The sequence below is a fragment of the Haliotis rufescens genome, unplaced genomic scaffold, assembly GCF_023055435.1.
Source record: "Haliotis rufescens isolate VD_foot unplaced genomic scaffold, xgHalRufe1.0.p SCAF_9, whole genome shotgun sequence".
NCBI lineage: Eukaryota > Metazoa > Mollusca > Gastropoda > Lepetellida > Haliotidae > Haliotis > Haliotis rufescens.
Window position 1 is genome coordinate 35,007,494 of NW_025964383.1, and position 19,522 is coordinate 35,027,015.

At 43.3% G+C, this 19,522-nt stretch overlaps 2 protein-coding genes across 4 annotated transcripts in view; both read left to right on the top strand.

Annotated features, from left to right (window-relative positions):
- The first annotated feature begins 4,650 nt into the window (after nucleotides 1–4,650).
- LOC125377356 (SH3 domain-containing protein C23A1.17-like) lies at nucleotides 4,651–7,920 on the top strand. The gene is made up of 4 exons (XM_048390403.1): nucleotides 4,651–4,681; nucleotides 5,417–5,833; nucleotides 6,888–7,004; nucleotides 7,649–7,920. The coding sequence occupies exons 1-4, from the start codon at nucleotides 4,651–4,653 to the stop codon at nucleotides 7,918–7,920; spliced, it is 837 nt and encodes a 278-aa protein (XP_048246360.1).
- An 8,266-nt stretch (nucleotides 7,921–16,186) lies between these two features.
- LOC124147806 (malignant fibrous histiocytoma-amplified sequence 1 homolog) overlaps nucleotides 16,187–19,522 on the top strand; it is a 33,224-nt gene continuing 29,888 nt past the window's right edge. For all 3 annotated transcript variants that reach the window (XM_046518588.2, XM_046518589.2, XM_046518590.2), the window contains exon 1: nucleotides 16,187–16,381. The gene's annotated coding sequence lies outside the window, so the exon portion shown is untranslated. The remainder of the gene's footprint in view (nucleotides 16,382–19,522) is intronic.

Genomic DNA, 19,522 nt, shown 5'->3' on the forward strand with positions numbered 1-19,522 from the left:
TCCACAGAACAACGTGTGTGTTGTGAAGTAGTGATGGAAACAACATCCTGACTCTAACAAGATATCCTCTAGTGCCCGGCTCCACCTCATACAGAACAACATGTGTATTGTGAAGTAGTGATGGAAACAACATCCTGACTCTAACAAGATATCCTCTAGTGCCAGGCTCCACCTTCCACAGAACAACGTGTGTGTTGTGAAGTAGTGATGGAAACAACATCCTGACTCTAACAAGATCTCCTCTAGTACCCGGCTCCACCTTCCACAGAACAACATGTGTGTTATGAAGTAGTGATGGAAACAACATCCTGACTCTAACAAGATCTCCTCTAGTGCCCGGCTCCACCTTCCACAGAACAACATGTGTGTTATGAAGTAGTGATGGAAACAACATCCTGACTCTAACAAGATCTCCTCTAGTGCCCGGCTCCACCTTCCACAGAACAACGTGTGTGTTGTGAAGTAGTGATGGAAACAACATCCTGACTCTAACAAGATCTCTTCTAGTGCCCGGCTCCACCTTCCACAGAACAACGTGTGTGTTGTGAAGTAGTGATGGAAACAACATCCTGACTCTAACAAGATCTCCTCTAGTGCCAGGCTCCACCTTCCACAGAACAACATGTGTGTTGTAAAGTAGTGATGGAAACAACATCCTGACTCTAACAAGATATCTTCTAGTGCCCGGCTCCACCTTACACAGAACAACGTGTGTGTTATGAAGTAGTGATGGAAACAACATCCTGACTCTAACAAGATCTCCTCTAGTGCCCGGCTCCACCTTCCACAGAACAACATGTGTGTTATGAAGTAGTGATGGAAACAACATCCTGACTCTAACAAGATATCTTCTAGTGCCCGGCTCCACCTTCCACAGAACAACGTGTGTGTTGTGAAGTAGTGATGGAAACAACATCCTGACTCTAACAAGATATCCTCTAGTGCCCGGCTCCACCTTCCACAGAACAACATGTGTGTTGTGAAGTAGTGATGGAAACAACATCCTGACTCTAACAAGATATCCTCTAGTGCCCGGCTCCACCTTCCACAGAACAACATGTGTGTTGTGAAGTAGTGATGGAAACAACATCCTGACTCTAACAAGATATCCTCTAGTGCCCGGCTCCACCTTCCACAGAACAACATGTGTGTGTGTGTGTGTGTGTGTGTGTGTGTGTGTGTGTGTGTTGTGAAGTAGTGATGGAAACAACATCCTGACTCTAACAAGATACCCTCGGGTATCAACTCGCTTTTGAAATGTTCAAGTATATTGTTTTCACAGTTTCATGGGGACATTGGATTGTGGTAAATTCTTCAGAATCCGACGGTTAGGGGTCATTCGCAATTGATTTTCTTGTTTGGTGTAGTTTTATAATTTTGTGATGCAAGCCCGGCTTGCATACCATCAACGTTAACGCGTTGACCAATGAAGTTCAAAGACTTGCTACTTTTTGAATAGCTAAAAAACACCAGCACGGAAGTTTTACAATTAGTACTGACCACTCATGAGCAATTCTCCGGACATACACACACACTCACTACCTGCATGTCCACAGTCCAAGGTTCCAAGTCCGATAGGTTGATTTGGAAACGCAGACAATAAAACAATGAAGCTTACAAGTAAAGGCACAAGTGCAGCATTTGCCCAATGTGCATACATATTATATCATCAAATTAAGAAGGGCAGTGTTCACTTGGTGAAATGAACGTGAAACTTTGTAAACTCACCAGTAAAGCATTAAACGTGCCCTTTGCTATTCAGCATTTATATATTTGGCGTTTCCAAGGCAGCAACGACTCATGGGGTGTCAGCACTTTTCTAATGTGACTGTATACATATTGTGTATCCATATTTGGAGACTAAATTAAGAGTGAGTGAGTGAGTGAGTACGGTTTTACGCCGCTTTTAGCAATATTCCAGCAATATCACGGCGGGGGACACCAGAAATTGGCTTCACACATTGTACCCATGTCGGGAATCGAACCCGGGTCTTTGGCGTGACGAGCGAACGCTTTAACCATTAAGCTACCCGACCGCCCCTAAATTAAGAAAGCAAGCATTCGCGTCTGTGAAATAACGTGAAACATTGTATACTCACCAGTAAAGCACTGAAAGTGCCTTAAAATTGTTTCACTTACATGTACATAGCGATGTGTGCATGTGTGTGCGTGCGTGCGTGAGTTAGTGAGTGCGTGCGTTCGCATGTGTGTGTGCATGCATGCGTACGTTCACTGTGTGTGTGTGATTGTGCGTGTGATTGTGTGCGTGCGTGCGTTCGTGCGTGTGTGTAATAGTAATTTAGATTGCTTTCAATAGTGTTCAATTCGTCACTTCGTACACACAACAAACATTGATTACACAGACCTCGGATAAGAAGGGAAAAGTTGTCTCCCCTCTTCCAATTGCTGTACACTACTGATCGAATCTGACAATTATCAGACATTTACAGAGGCACATTTGAACTAGGTCACTTGCCCAGGGTGACACCACGGGTTTTGACACTATAATGTGTGAAGCCATTTCTGGTGTCCCTCGTCATTATATTGCTGGAATATTGCTACAAGTGGCGTAAAACCATAACTCTCTAAGTCTTGCCTGAATCGTGTTTTCATGTCTGGTGTTACGGGTGGATGTACGTATTCGTGTTTCTACCATCTGGTCATCTACCATCGGACGAGTGGGTTCTTTTGAGTGCACAGGGTGTATGTACTGTACACTGGGGGTAGTGACAACACTGTAAAGACCTGTAAACATGGTTGGTCCTAACGCTGAATGTCAAACCGGTCACTAGCGGGATACGATCTCCACCTGGCGCTTGCTAGCCTGGCGCTTTAGACCGCTTGCCCACTTATGATCATGTTTTCAATATGGTATGCATCACAACAGAGTGTTTGTTTGTTTGTTGTTTAACGCCACACTCAGCAATATTCCAGCTATATGACGGCGGTCTGTAAATAATCGAGTCTGGACCAGACAATCCAGAGATGGACATCATGAGCATCGATCCACGTAACTGGGATACGATGACATGCGTCAACCAAGTCAGCGATCCTGACCACCCGATCCCGTTAGTCGCCTCTTACGACAAGCATAGACGCCTTTTATGGCAAGCATTGGTTGCTGAAGACCTATTCTACCCCGGCACTTCACATTTGCACAACAGAATGGATTAGTGGATAATTCTGATGCAGATCAACAAAATCTAGCCACATCTAGGGATAACTTTAATTAATATGATGTAGAAAGTAAAATGTTTAGGAATACAGTATAGTAAAGAAAATCGATTTTTTTATACTTCAGTGTACTCTTCAGAATATTTCTAACACTCGACCTTTATATGAGGGGCCGTATAAATAGGTGGATAGTGAATTTGAAGAGAATTAGTTTGTACACAAACAGTATATAGTAGTATGATGTTTTGCAAAAAGCAGTATATCCTAATATTTGTGTACACTCTCCTTAAGCAATACAGACAGATTCGAGAGCCATCCTCCTGAAATAAAACCTCTTCACATTTAAATGTAAGCCCACTTCTCACAATGTGAGGTGAGGAGAAATGGGGTTTAACGTCGCGTCCAAGATTATTGCACTTATATAGCGACGTGCGTGTGCGTGTGCGTGTGCGTGTGCGTGTGCGTGTGTGTCCGGACTGATGCCGATTTATAATGCTAGCACACTGAAATACCATGTCGCAGTTTAACATGAATACCCCACTCAGACACAGTATACTGACTCCGAGCTGACCAGTCCTTGTTTAAGCCCCTTAATGCCGAGCGCCAGACAGGGTAACAACAAGTACCATCTTTTAACGTCTTCTGGTATGACACGGCCGGGGATCGAACCCCGGACCTTCCGCTCTCCGGGCGGACGCTCTACCACTAGACCACGGAGGCGGTCCTCTCACAATGTGAAGGTGTACAATGTTCGACCTTGCGTTTCTTAGGGATATATTGAAAGGTTTTAATGTTTGGCGCTGTACATAATCCCTGCCTTTAGATGAAATACCTTTCAGAAAATCGCAAAAAGGCACCAGTTCAGAAGTCGCTTGCTAAAATAGGAAAAATATTGAACCGTTTATGTGTTATGTTAAGGGATTGAGTCCAACCTATATTTGAACGATGTCCAACTGCCATTGGAAACAAAAATAATGTATCATTTCTGCTCTTGCTATTTCAAGCCAAATTATGATCTGGAACAGCACCGGAAATCAACTCTTAGTTCTTCATACGCCTGACGTGTTGCCTTGGAAACGCAAACAATAATTTCAGCTAATTTGATAATTGAGTGTTATATCACAAGTCTCGATGTTGAGAGATGGATGTCCCTGTCAAGATCACTGACGATAATATTGACGTATACCGAACCCTTTTAACCCACAGGATTAATTTCGCCAATCAACATTATCGCAACGTCTCCGTAATGCCTCGGTTAGATCCCTTCACTCATATCTGTTTCACTACCGTGGATAACTTGGATTAGCATTGCGGCCTCTGAGATCCCGTTTCGCCGTCATTTCCCTGTGCCCTTTACACTCCTTCGCCTGTGCGTTTCGATCAACCAGTGATCGATATATTGATTATCTCACACATGTGCGGCCGATAATATGCCTACGGGGACATAAGCCGAACCACTCACTGCTGGTCGGGGACATGACAAGGTACAACATTGAATTGGAAAACAGTAAACTACGCTTATAACGAACACGCTTATAACGAACTGACGGATATAACGAATTTACTTTTTTGGTCCCGACTATTTGCTGCAGTTATGCTGTATATATGCTTATAACGAACTACGGTTATAACGAACTAAAATTAGTAGTCCCTTTGAGTTCGTTATAACCGTACTTTATTGTACATGCATTATGATATTGTAGTATTTGAGGTAGCCCAGTGGTTAAAGCGTTCGCTTGTCACGTCGAAGACCCGGGTTCGATTCCCCAAATTGGTACAATGTTTGAAGCTCATTTCTGGTATTCCCCGCCGTGATATTGCTGGAAAATTGCGGCGTAAAACCATACTCACTCACTTGCAGCATTTAATGTTCCTATCTATATTTTATGAACGGTTCAATCATTTCCTAAAAGGTCTCCCCGGGGTTCCGATCATTCCGGCTGTTGGTCACATGTCACATGTTGGTCACACTGTCCGTTGTCAGTCACTAGTGTTTTAGCTTATTTTTTTCACACGCCACATGATGGTTCATTCTTCCACATGTTGTTGTTGCGCCAGTTAGCCATCGAGTGTGTGCCCTGAACCCTTTTATCGGTACACAAGTCGTGCTATTGGGGGTAAATTGCTAAAAGTCGCCTAACATCATATACACCTGTCCGTCTACCATCACAGGTCTTCAACCAGTTTGTCTTGCGTCAGCCACTCTTCCCCAGTTAGTCTTGTGTCAGCTTCCCTTCCCCAGGTAGTCTTGTGTCAGCCACTCTTCCCCCAGGTAGTCTTGTGTCAGCCACTCTTCCCCCAGTTAGTCCTGTGTCAGCCACTCTTCCCCCAGTTAGTCTTGTGTCAGCCACTCTTCCCCCAGGTAGTCTTGTGTCAGCCACTCTTCCCCCAGTTAGTCTTGTGTCAGCCACTCTTCCCCCAGGTAGTCTTGTGTCAGCCACTCTTCCCCCAGGTAGTCTTGTGTCAGCCGCTCTTCCCCCAGGTAGTCTTGTGTCAGCCACTCTTCTTCCAGTCAGTCTTGTGTCAACCACTCTTCCCCCAGTTAGTCTTGTGTCAGCCACTCTTCTTCCAGTTAGTCTTGTGTCAGCCACTCTTCCCCAGTTAGTCTTGTGTCAGCCACTCTTCCCCCAGGTAGTCTTGAGTCAGCCACTCTTCCCCAGTTAGTCTTGTGTCAGCCACTCTTCCCCAGTTAGTCTTGAGTCAGCCACTCTTCCCCCAGGTAGTCTTGTGTCAGCCACTCTTCCCCCAGGTAGTCTTGTGTCAGCTACTCTTCCCCAGTTAGTCTTGTGTCAGCCACTCTTCCCCAGTTAGTCTTGTGTCAGCCACTCTTCCCCCAGGTAGTCTTGTGTCAGCCACTCTTCCCCAGGTAGTCTTGTGTCAGCTACTCTTCCCCCAGTTAGTCTTGTGTGAGCTACTCTTCCCCAGTTAGTCTTGTGTCAGCTACTCTTCCCCAGTTAGTCTTGTGTGAGCTACTCTTCCCCAGTTAGTCTTGTGTCAGCCACTCTTCCCCAGTAAGTCTTGTGTCAGCCACTCTTCCCCAGGTAGTCTTGTGTTAGCCACTCTTCCCCAGGTAGTCTTGTGTCAGCCACTCTTCTTCCAGTTAGTCTTGTGTCAGCCACTCTTCCCCAGGTAGTCTTGTGTCAGCCACTCTTCCCCAGGTAGTCTTGTGTCAGCCACTCTCCCCCAGGTAGCCTTGTGTCAGCCACTCTTCCCCAGTTAGTCTTGTGTCAGCCACTCTTCCCCCAGGTAGTCTTGTGTCAGCTACTCTTCCCCAGTTAGTCTTGTGTCAGCCTCTCTTCCCCAGTTAGTCTTGTGTCGGCCACTCTTCCCCCAGGTAGTCTTGTGTCAGCCACTCTTCCCCAGGTAGTCTTGTGTCAGCCACTCTTCCCCAGGTAGTCTTGTGTCAGCCACTCTTCCCCAGGTAGTCTTGTGTCAGCCACTCTTCCCCAGGTAGTCTTGTGTCAGCCACTCTTCCCCAGGTAGTCTTGTGTCAGCCGCTCTTCCCCAGTTAGTCTTGTGTCAGCCACTCTTCCCCCAGGTAGTCTTGTGTCAGCTACTCTTCCCCAGTTAGTCTTGTGTCAGCCACTCTTCCCCAGTTAGTCTTGTGTCAGCCACTCTTCCCCCAGGTAGTCTTGTGTCAGCCACTCTTCCCCAGGTAGTCTTGTGTCAGCCACTCTTCCCCAGGTAGTCTTGTGTCAGCCACTCTTCCCCAGGTAGCCTTGTGTCGGCCACTCTTCCCCCAGGTAGTCTTGTGTCAGCCACTCTTCCCCAGGTAGTCTTGTGTCAGCCACTCTTCCCCCAGGTAGTCTTGTGTCAGCTACTCTTCCCCAGTTAGTCTTGTGTCAGCCACTCTTCCCCAGTTAGTCTTGTGTCAGCCACTCTTCCCCCAGGTAGTCTTGTGTCAGCCACTCTTCCCCAGGTAGTCTTGTCAGCCACTCTTCCCCAGTTAGTCTTGTGTCAGCCACTCTTCCCCATCTAGTCTTGTGTCAGCTACTCTTCCCCAGGTAGTCTTGTGTCAGCTACTCTTCCCCAGGTAGTCTTGTGTCAGCCACTCTTCCCCAGGTAGTCTTGTGTCAGCCACTCTTCCCCAGTTAGTCTTGTGTCAGCCACTCTTCCCCAGTTAGTCTTGTGTCAGCCACTCTTCCCCAGGTAGTCTTGTGTCAGCCACTCTTCCCCCAGGTAGTCTTGTGTCAGCCACTCTTCCCCCAGTTAGTCTTGTGTCAGCCACTCTTCCCCAGTTAGTCTTGTGTCAGCCACTCTTCCCCAGTTAGTCTTGTGTCAGCCACTCTTCCCCAGGTAGTCTTGTGTCAGCCACTCTTCCCCCAGGTAGTCTTGTGTCAGCCACTCTTCCCCCAGTTAGTCTTGTGTCAGCCACTCTTCCCCCAGTTAGTCTTGTGTCAGCCACTCTTCCCCAGTTAGTCTTGTGTCAGCTACTCTTCCCCAGTTAGTCTTGTGTCAGCCACTCTTCCCCCAGGTAGTCTTGTGTCAGCCACTCTTCCCCCAGTTAGTCCTGTGTCAGCCACTCTTCCCCCAGTTAGTCTTGTGTCAGCCACTCTTCCCCCAGGTAGTCTTGTGTCAGCCACTCTTCCCCCAGTTAGTCTTGTGTCAGCCACTCTTCCCCCAGGTAGTCTTGTGTCAGCCACTCTTCCCCCAGGTAGTCTTGTGTCAGCCACTCTTCCCCCAGGTAGTCCTGTGTCAGCCACTCTTCCCCAGGTAGTCTTGTGTCAGCCACTCTTCCCCAGGTAGTCTTGTGTCAGCCACTCTTCCCCAGGTAGTCTTGTGTCAGCCACTCTTCCCCCAGTTAGTCTTGTGTCAGCCACACTTCCCCAGGTAGTCTTGTGTCAGCCACTCTTCCCCCAGTTAGTCTTGTGTCAGCCACTCTTCCATCAGAATTTGTTTTCACCCATTGTACCCATGTCGGGATTATAAGCCAGGTCTTCGGCGTGACGAAGGGACGCTTTAACCACAAGGCTACCCCACCGCCCTTACGTTATCTATAAAGACATGCTCGCGTTAAATCGTGCGTCACCATCTCAAAACCAACCTCGGTCTGTATAGGTCGGGGTAGTACACTTTCACACGTCTTAAACGGGGGATTAGATACACAAAGGGGCAGCTAGACAGGGATTATGGGAGGAATAACTTGAAAAGGAACCATGAATTGCAATGACGAAACAACTCTTCCTTTTATGTCCAAGACATAGTCCTAATCTGCATTGTATGCGCCATGATCCCACTTTTTGACACACCTGATTACATTGGTGTAGCAATGGCGGTATGGGTTAGCTACATGAAACTCATAATGTCAAGGCATTATCCAGAGAGATTACATCCCCATTATGTTCACTGAGATAACTAGATTTAAACATTTCAACTATACCGAAAAATGTTCACACTTCATATATACGGAAATGTATGGCTGTCTCGACGACGGATATCACGAAACATATGCAAATAATCGAGTCTGGACCAGACAAACCAGTAACTGACATCATGAGGATCGATCTAAGCAATTAGGATACGATGACATGCGTATACCAAGTCCGCGAGCCTGACCACCCGATCCCGTTAGTCGCCTTTTACGGCAAGCATGGGTTGCTAAAGATATTCTAACCCGGGTCTTCACGGGTCAGTCAGTATTCAAAAGTGAAAAATGAGAGGGCCTTTGTGTTGTTTGCGATTACGAGAAAGTGTAAACTTCCGTAGACGAGCCACTGGCGTCTATATACTTTGTGACGCATTTATTTTATGATTGATTATAGCATCCTAAACGTCAAGGGTAAATGAAGCCCATTGTGATTGCGTAGGGGTAGGTAAACCAAGGTCTACTATTGAAGATTGATCCCGCTATCATTCCTAAAGAATTGGTTTGGTTTTTAAAAATTAAAATTGTACAGAATAAAACACCTGTCACCTACTAGTCTGGCATACAGTACTGCCTAGAAGTTCATTCCCCTAACGCGCGTTGAGAACGCGTGTCACACGCATGTGACACGGGTGCACAACGGGTTGAACACGGGTTGAGCACCCGTTGAACACGCGTTGTGCAACGGGTGTGCAGCGCGTGTTCAACCCGTTGTGCACGCGTGGGTCACTCGTTGCACATGCGTGTGCCATGCATGTAACACGGGACCAGGTTTCAGTTGAATTTGACAAATGAATCTATCAAATGAATAGTGAGATAAAACAAAACAGTGAGATGTGAATCCTTAGTTAATGAGGAGCCATTGACCTGTGTTCACCAGACCATAAACACAAGGTCGGACCGTCTAAATTAGTGTTCGGTTGCTGGACTTTTATGGCATGGCTCATTCCACTAGGGTCCCGTCTAGCCATTGTAGCTAGCCGACAGTAGAACAGTGGTGAATTTAGATGCGAGTTTATTGCGGGAACACCGAGTTGACACGATTGTCGCGGGTTGGTAAATGTTCGCCATTTATGAAGTCATTGTTTGTGGATTGCGGACATATTCGTTTTCAGTTTTGCCAACGCGAGTCATTCCAGGTGATTGCAAATATTACGCTTTTCGTACGCCAAATTTATGCTTTAGATAGTACAATTATGATAGAGATGTCACCAATACTAATGTCTTATTTTTTCACGTAGGGATATGTCCCATTTCCCCACTCCTCACTTTCTGTTTTGTATTTTGTAAGAATTGATAAGAGAAAGTTTTGTGTGGGATTCTAATGTGTATAACTAATTCTAAGAGAAGATTGGTAATGAATATGAACAGCCATGTTGTCTGACTTTGATAGAATTTGAGATCTTTACAATCACCGGGTGTGACCATGTACACAGAATCTCGTTAGGGTTTGTGATGTTAACATCTGCCCAATGACCATAATGAGTATTGCAAGGGATACCAAAGGTAACAGTTTATTATTAGACGAAATTGGTTGTGGGTAATCCTTTCACGTTGATGGAAGGAAGCCACTCAACCAGGTGGTGACAATGGTAATGCGCAAGGCTCGGAATCGCGAAAAGATCACTAGAGATAGTGATATATATATGTAGACAATTAAGATTTTGTAATCAGTGTAATCTAGAATTATTGAAGATGGATATCACTTCCTGTTAATATTCCACACATGTGATAATCTAAGAAGTATACACTTAAAAAGACAGCTTTTTGTGAATCCAAGTATCCACAAATTTGTCACTCTAATATCTTCAGTTAAACTTGATGTTATACGCAATTTGTCAATATATATGTATCATGCGATGTCAGTTAGAAGTAAGTTTATGTTGTATAAAACCGCTTCCTAAATGCTGTATACTACTTGCCTGTTGCCCAACAGTTTTGTACGAATAAATTATCGATCTATGTAATTGAAAAAGTTAACAAGACCAATAAAGTTAAGACCTCGTCAGCAGGCGGTGAAGATGTCAACTGTTTGGTGTGACACCACGCCCTGCTACACCTGTACCGTGTCTTAAAGTGTGAGCTTACATCAGTGAACTGCTTTCAATGAGTCGAGGTCTAATTCTATGGTTCGTTAAGTTTAGATTTGATGATAATGCGTTTGGATGACGTTCAAGTCCCCATGGCGCCCATGACTGAACGAGGCAGAGACGAGGATCCACTCGTATCTTCCTAATAGTTGTCGCTTATCCCCAGGCGTTTTCGTGTGCTAGAACGAATTCTGTTAGCTTTTATTACCATTTACAAATCTGTAATATCCAACAAAAAGAAACTGGGCTCACTTGCACAAAGCGATCTTAGCGCTAAGATGATTGTAACTCCCATTCTTTAACATAGGCTTAAGATAGTCTTAGCGCTAAGATTGCTTTGTGCAAGTGGGTCCTGGTGCTTACCTTTTGTGTTACAATCAAGCATTGAAGGGACTCGGTAGAAGCAGCTCTGGTAAGCCCACTCAGTGCATATCGTATACGTCGAAAGCCGGACGCAATCAGTTGGTAAACGTGACGTGCCTCTCAAACGTGCTAATACAGGGTTATTGTATCTGTATTATTCGTATCCGTCGTATAGCATCACTTCGGTACATTACAAACTTTCATGTCACAATCATCTCGAAATCCACAGTAAATCACAACGTACAGTTTTTTATGACGAGAGCATTATCATAGTAGTTGTTTATAAAAGCATAAAAAAACAAAGTGTGTGATTGTGAAAATTACATTGTCTGAATCTGTGGGATTTTGTTAATATGGACAGTCAAAGTTTTCCAGTACAGATAATATGGACAGTCAAAGTTTTCCAGTACAGATACTATGGACCGTCAATGTTTTCCAGTACAGATACTATAGACCGTCAATGTTTTCCAGTACAGATACTATAGACCGTCAATGTTTTCCAGTACAGATAATATAGACCGTCATGTTTTCCAGTACAGATAATATAGACCGTCATGTTTTCCAGTACAGATAATATAGACCGTCATGTTTTCCAGTACAGATAATATGGACCATCAATAGTTTCCAGTACAGATACTATAGACCGTCAATGTTTTCCAGTACAGATAATATAGACCGTCATGTTTTCCAGTACACATAATATAGACCGTCATGTTTTCCAGTACAGATAATATAGACCGTCATGTTTTCCAGTACAGATAATATAGACCGTCATGTTTTCCAGTACAGATAATATGGACTGTCAATATTTTCCAGTACAGATACTATGGACCGTCAATGTGTTCTAGTACAAATACTATGGACCGTCAATGTTTTCCAGCACAGATAGAATAGACCGTCTATGTTTTCTTCGACAGATACTATGAACCGTCAATGTTTTCTTTTACAGATAGTATGAACCGTCAATGTTTTCCAGTACAGATAATATAGACCATCAATGTTTTCTTCGACAGATACTACGGACCGTCAATGTGTTCTTGTACAGATAGTATGGACTGTCAATGTTTTCTGGTACAGATAATATAGACCGTCAATGTTTTCCAGTACAGATAATATTTACCGTCGATGTTTCCAGTACAGATACTATGGACCGTCAATGTGTTCTTGTGCAGATAGTATGGACTGTCAATGTTTTCTTGTACAGAACATATCACAATACGATTTCAAAAACAGGGCAAGCATGTGTAGCACGCAAGGCACATCGCTGGCCCTGGACCATACGTGCGTGGCATCAAGTATGTTACTGATGTTCGTTTGTGTATCTACATCTTGCTTTGATTCACCTCAACTTCCACATCTGAGAAAATCAACGCCCAACCACCTCACTAACATAACAAGAAACTGTATCGGAGGGACTACTTTCAAAAGACTAATGAAGCGGAACGATTTCTGTAATAGAGAAAAATTCACGTGTTACGGAGAGCTGACTCCGCATAGCTGCGCTTCATGATGTAGGAATTAACTTTCACAACTAAATCTTCAACCTATAAATCCCAAATGGTCTCCAGTACATAATATATGAAAAGCGGAGGATGATGATTTGTAGTTTGGACGATGGGTGTTGGATTGACTGAATGTAAGTGATCCGTGAAAGTCGTGGTCCACGCCATCAACGTGCGTGTGAGATGCTAACTCATTGTCTCTTGTGTCTTGCGATGTGCATATAATTCATTTGGATTTCATGGACATATCACGGAATTATCACAACTTCACAGAGTGAGTACGAATGATTTTCACAGTATTTGACATTAGCGCACAGCGCATGGAGACATCTATCTAAACTACGCCTCTCACTACATAACGTAACAGAGACGAAGTGTTCACATCACCCGACTCGGAAATAGACTTTGACTTGAAACGTCAGTGTCCTAACATCTCAATTTTGGATATTTCTAACACCTCTACCAGGATGAGTACCGAAAGTTTAGATGTACCTGTTAATAGCCCCACCTCTGATTCTCTTACTTCTGAACTGGTAAAAGCTTTGAAAAACACGGAAGTTCTCACAGCAATAAGCACTAAAGTTGCCGAGGTGATAAGGCCAATGTTTCGTCAGAAAATGGAACAGATCATTTCTCAAAAAATAATTCTTGAGGAGAATGTGTCTCGTATGTCCACCAAACTTATCGAGCATGAACAGACATGTATGTTTCCTTAACATGAGCTTTTGGAGTGGATCGTCGTCCGCTGCCGTCCGTCTGTCCGTCTGTAACCTTTTCGCATATGCTTGTTTGTGTGTTCGTTTCTTGTTTAACGCCACACTCAGCAATATCTCAGTTATATGACAACGCTCTGTAAATGATATGGGCCAGACAATTCAGTGATTGACATCATGAGCATAAATCAATGCAATTGGGAAACGATGACATATATCAACTACGTCAGCGAGCCTGATCACCCGATCCCGTTAGTTGCCTCTTACGGCAAGCAGGGGTTGCTGATGATCAATTCTAACCCGGATCTTCACGAAGGGGCATATCATTTGGAACCTCAAACTGAACCTGTGTAAGGTTGGGAACAGCTCACGGGATCCCGATCTGACTATAAACATGGCCGCAGCAGCAGCCATATTGGAAATGTCCTTTTTGTCCATTATTCAACCATTTCTGCATGTTGCGTTATGAAATGTGATACTCAGTACATACATCGAATACAGTGAGTGAGTTGGGTTTAACGCCGCTTTTAACAGTATTCCAGTTATATCGCGGCGTGTCAGCTCTAATGTGGGAGGAAAGCCAGAAGTGATGCAGGTCTCAGACGTTTACCACTTCGGTGAAACCCACAAGCACGGGTATGGTGCTGACAAACCTAGAAACATAATCGGGGCGAACCGGGATTCGAACCCACAATCACAGGTTTCTGGCGTGCCCACGGGACGCAACTCTGCACAGCGAATGGCGGCGCCTTAGACGACTGGGCCACCCGTGCCCCCACTTGTACTACTAAATGAACATGGTGTTATAGCCATATACAGAATAACAGATGCTGTGTTATCTCACAGATCTCACATACTGTATGTTACATTTTATGCACATAAATGGTCAAATCGTAAATTGATCTCGCGTTACAGTATACAAATTATATAACACAAGGAGTATTGAGCTTTGAAAAAATTAAACACTTCTAGATTTTCCAAAGATTCTCAATCTCCCATCTCATATGGTGCTCCTTTTCAATTTAAATGGAGTTGTTTATTTCTATCAAAATGATTATTTTCAGAGACTAAGCGTTAGGCTAATGCTGAACTTGACCCTGTTAAATGCATTACGTTTGTGAAGTTGAACGTCCCTAACGGTAAATATGTTCCAAGCACATGCGCAATGTTTATACGGTAAATATGTTCCAAGCACATGCAATGTTTATACAGTAAATATGTTCCAAGCACATGTGCAATGTCTATACAGTAAATATGTTCCAAGCACATGCAATGTTTATACGGTAAATATGTTCCAAGCACATGCAATGTTTATACGGTAAATCTGTTCCAAGCACATGCAATGTTTATACGGTAAATATGTTCCAAGCACATGCAATGTTTATACGGTAAATCTGTTCCAAGCACATGCAATGTTTATACGGTAAATATGTTCCAAGCGCATGCAATGTTTATACGGTTAATATGTTCCAAGCACATGCAATGTTTATACAGTAAATATGTTCCAAGCACATGCAATGTTTATACGGTAAATATGTTCCAAGCACATGAAATGTTTATACGGTAAATATGTTCCAAGCACATGCAATGTTTATACAGTAAATATGTTCCAAGCACATGCAATGTTTATACAGTAAATATGTTCCAAGCACATGAAATGTTTATACGGTAAATATGTTCCAAGCACATGCAATGTTTATACGGTAAATATGTTCCAAGCACATGAAATGTTTATACGGTAAATATGTTCCAAGCACATGCAGTGCTTATACAGTTGTAAGATGTAGAAACCACGTGATTACACAATGCATGTTCAAGAAATCATGGTGATGTCAGGCAAACGTATGTATCCGATGATGATACCGTCCAGACTCAGTATCTGAAAAACATCATGACACAAGTGCGCAAATATCCTAACATTTAGGCATTGAATTGTCACGTGACAAATTGTCTCCATAAAATCTTGTTCAGTAAGATCAATTTTGTATAATTCATGTTTTATAAGGACTGATAATTGATCACAGGGGGGGGTGTCGCCACATTAAAACAATGACGCAGTTATTAATTTGAACATTATTTAGGGATTGGTAATTTATTTATAGGGGGGGGGCGGTTTGGTAGCCTAGTGGGTAAAGCGTTCGCTAATCATGCCGAAGACCCGGGTTCGATTCCCGACATGGGTACAATGTGTGAAGCCAATTTCTAGTGTTCCCCGCCGTGATATTGCTGGAACATTGCTAAAAGCGGCGTAAAACCATACTCACTCCTGCAACGTAAAATCATAATTTCACGATATAATTGCTTAGTAGGTAAAACCTATTGTTTCGATGTCCTGAACTTCATGAGAATCTCTCACAGATCGATTTACAATTTAGAGCAAACACATTATGGACAGCCCAGCTCAGTCTCTTGTGAGGGTTTACCGTCAGCATGTAGTGCTGATATCATTCATTCTGAAACACTCCAAACACATTTATAACTTATCTTATGTTATTTAAATGTTACAATTACACTTACACCGACAACACCAACCTATTAACATATTGCATTTCTTGGATTCCTAAAGCGAATTGCTCCCGAATAACGGTAATTACTGCCAACTGTGTATTGTTAGCTGCCAATTATCGCCGCGTGCCAATGGCCGACATTGTATATTGTCTTTACATAGTCCTCTCTGGCCCCAAGATACAATCTCTCAGGCAACACGATAACCCTCACCGACAATCATATGCTTTCCACCCCCCACAGAACGTCCACACACCGACAGGTGCGTCTTTTTATTTGCTTTACTAATGTACGAATCGATTCAACAGCGGTTGAAGGGTCCAATCCAAGCCAAACATTTTATAAAAACTGATCGAGTGGCTTTTAAAACGACATGTGTGTAAAACAGCTTGACCGCTCGCCGAGATATCCCCATGCCGCCATTTGTAAACAATTCTTGACACCATGGTGACACGAGATTAGCCGGTACGTCACGTGACTCGAATGCACCACCGCTCGGTCTGACAGCTAAACACTTGAAGCGGGTAATATTGGACTTGTGCTCGAGTGATATTACCAGCGTTAACTTGTTGTGGAAATATCCACTGGATTTTACGTAGTATTGGACGAAAGCAATGAAAACTGTTCCTTGAGACGTGAATGACAGCACAAGCTCTTATCTGTGAAAAGGTGAGATAGTTTAAAGTCATTGTAAACACCATAAGAAATTGATTACACAAACTGATAAAATGACATCCGTGAATGAATACCAGGCTGATTGTTGTATTTTGGATGCACATGGCACCTCAATGGTTTTTAATTCTCTCCAACGCGAAACTCACCCCTGGCTGGCTGTAATTTAATTCAATACACAGCCCCGCGATCTTAGAACGAGGGGGGCGTGAACAGGCATACGCAAGTAATTCTTTTCTGTACATATAGAAACATGACGACACACATTTTGTCAGTGTGAAATACACAGGCACGGTTTTCACTGTTATTAGTATAGAATACAGTCGCAATTATGATGTCCTAATATCCTTAATTATATATGAACTGGAATACATATCATACATATTCACGCCCACCTAAAGCTCTGACCCACTCAGCCTAGCTAGTTGTATTAAAACGTGTGCGTAATTAACAGGTTCTGCATACCAGAGAATTAATTAGTTTCATCGCACCGATAATCTCACTGTCATCTATATTTGTTTTACAACACCTGTTAAGATAGATAAATTATATATATCGGAAATATATATTACATTCCTTTTTTTGTATTAGAACATGTGTTATTGGTATCAAATACTGCTCACTGCTTATAATACATATATGTGTTGGTACTCTTGCGAAATAATGAAGCACCGCTTATATTCAGTAACTATTATTTAAGATAGTATCCGTTATTTTTTTCTATCGAAACACATTTGGTTTTTTTAACTTAGTGACATACTCATAATTTAAAAAAAAAATATTCTTGAAATACAGAAACAGAAATGGATTATGTAACCATGGCAATAGTTATCTGAATATTTCCCAGCTGCTTCCTCTTTTTCTCGGCATCATATGACAGGACCAGGGCCCACTTGCACAAAGCGATCTTAGCGCTAAGACTATCGTAAGCCTATGTTAAATTATGGGAGTTACCATCATCTTAGCACTAAGATCGATTTGTGCAAGTGGACCCAGTACTTCATCTTAAGGAACATACAGTTTTGTTGCACCAACTGTTCATGATGCAACGATGGTATTTTAGACATTGATAAAAATAGGGTCAACGACTTACGTAGATATTCCACGATTTGTTGTTTGATTGATTGTTTGTTTGTTTGTTTGTTTGTTGTTGAGTCTCGCACTCAGCAATATTCAGTCTGTATGACGGTCTATGTAAACTGTCGCGTCTGGTCAATAGTCGGACCATTCTTCACATCAGATGCTAATTAACATCATGAGCATCGATCTACCCAACTGGGATACGATGACTTGCATCAACCAAGTCAGCAAGCCTGACCACTCGATCCCGTTAGTCGCCTCTTACAACAAGCATTAATTGCCGGGGACCTATTTTTCGCGAAGATGGGAATATATAAAAATGCAGCATTTGTGCTTTACTTTCTTCAGGTGAATATATATTTCGGTCCCTATTTGCATCATAATTATAATACCTGTGAACAGTTATAATGTTTTGACCACTACCATGTAGAGAAATCTAATCCGAGTCTTGGTCAGTGTAGTTCTACTTAAAGGGACATGTGCTTTAGACTAAGCCTAAACAATAAGCAAGAACTCGTGCTTAGCATAGGCCCCTTTAACATACGACAACATTACCCCTGGCGTTATCTCGCGGTGATCGAAGAGGTTTTGCCTTATGGATTTAGTGGATTATAGATTAAAGTATAAGGGGATCTCACTTGACGTATGTCTCGTGCATGAGCAACAGGCGTGATGATGAGAAAGGTAAATTAGGTTAGACAAAGACACTGTAACCCTGTGAGGTTCGAGCCCGGATCTGCTGCGAACGCTTTACCAACTGGGCTATATATAAATACAGGTTAGCACTTTCTGCACTTAACAGTGAGCCCCCCCGTGAGCCCGGAAACCGCGCCACCCCGCGAATATTGTCTATAAATTTCAATGGACATTATACGCAAAATTAGTCGTCAAAACTTTTGTATTCCGGAAGCTTTTAATGTGAACAACGCCGTTTGGATTAACGAGGTTTATTTTTGCTTTATGTACGGTATTATTTTGATATACAGATGATGTGGGCAATAGCTAAGTGAATGTAACATGTGCAGCGTCACGTGTAGGTTTCACGTCCCAGACGTTTACTGTTTTAGTGAAACCCACGAGCACGGGTATGATGCTGACACACATAATCGAGGCGAACCGGGATTCGAACTCACAACCATTGGTTTCTGGCATGTCCAAAGGACGCAACTCATCACTGTGAATTGTGGCACCACTGTGCTCCCACAGATCTGAAACTCTACGTTTTCCATAAATATGTTCATAATACGAGGTATATTTGCCTCATATCCTAGGTTTTTGTAAAACCATTAAGATATATTCTAAATAAAAGATGTCTTGGCAACCCATGCCGTCACACAGTGTGTGTGTGTGTGTGTGTGTGTGTGTGTGTGTGTGTGTGTGTGTGTGTGTGTGCGTGCGTGCGTGCGTGCGTGCGTGTGTGTGTGTGGCTGCTTGTACTAGTCCGGACTGATGCCGATTTATAGTGCTAGCTCACTGAGATACCATGCCGCAGTTAAACATGAATACCTCACTCAGACACAGTATACTGACTCCGAGCCGACCAGTCCTTGTTTTAGCCCCTTAATGCCGAGCGCCAGACAGGGTAACAACAAGTACCATCTTTTAACGTCTTTTGGTATGACGCGGCCGGGGATCAAACCCAGGACCTTACGCTCTCCTGACGGACGCTCTACCGCAAGACCCGTTAGTAAGACATGGTTAGAATTTGTCCCCAGAAACCCATGCTTGTCAAAAGAGGCGAGTAAATTAATCAGGGGGTCAAACCATGCAACTTAGTGGATTGGTTGTCATCTGATCCCGTTGGCGGTAAACGTTGCTCATAACATCGGTTTGTCTGGACCAGATTCGATAATTTTAGGCCGTAGGGCTATAGATCAAATATCGTGTGGCGTCAAACAGCATGTAGTCATGCAGTCGTAAGAGGTAATTGAAATGAGGGTCAGGTCTGACGTCATACGACGTTGATCGTTTGCTCGTGCTATCACCCCCTTGTTTGAGTGGTTCATGTTTGATTATTTCCAAGCCTCTGTGATCTGACCTAGGTATAGCTGACCGTGG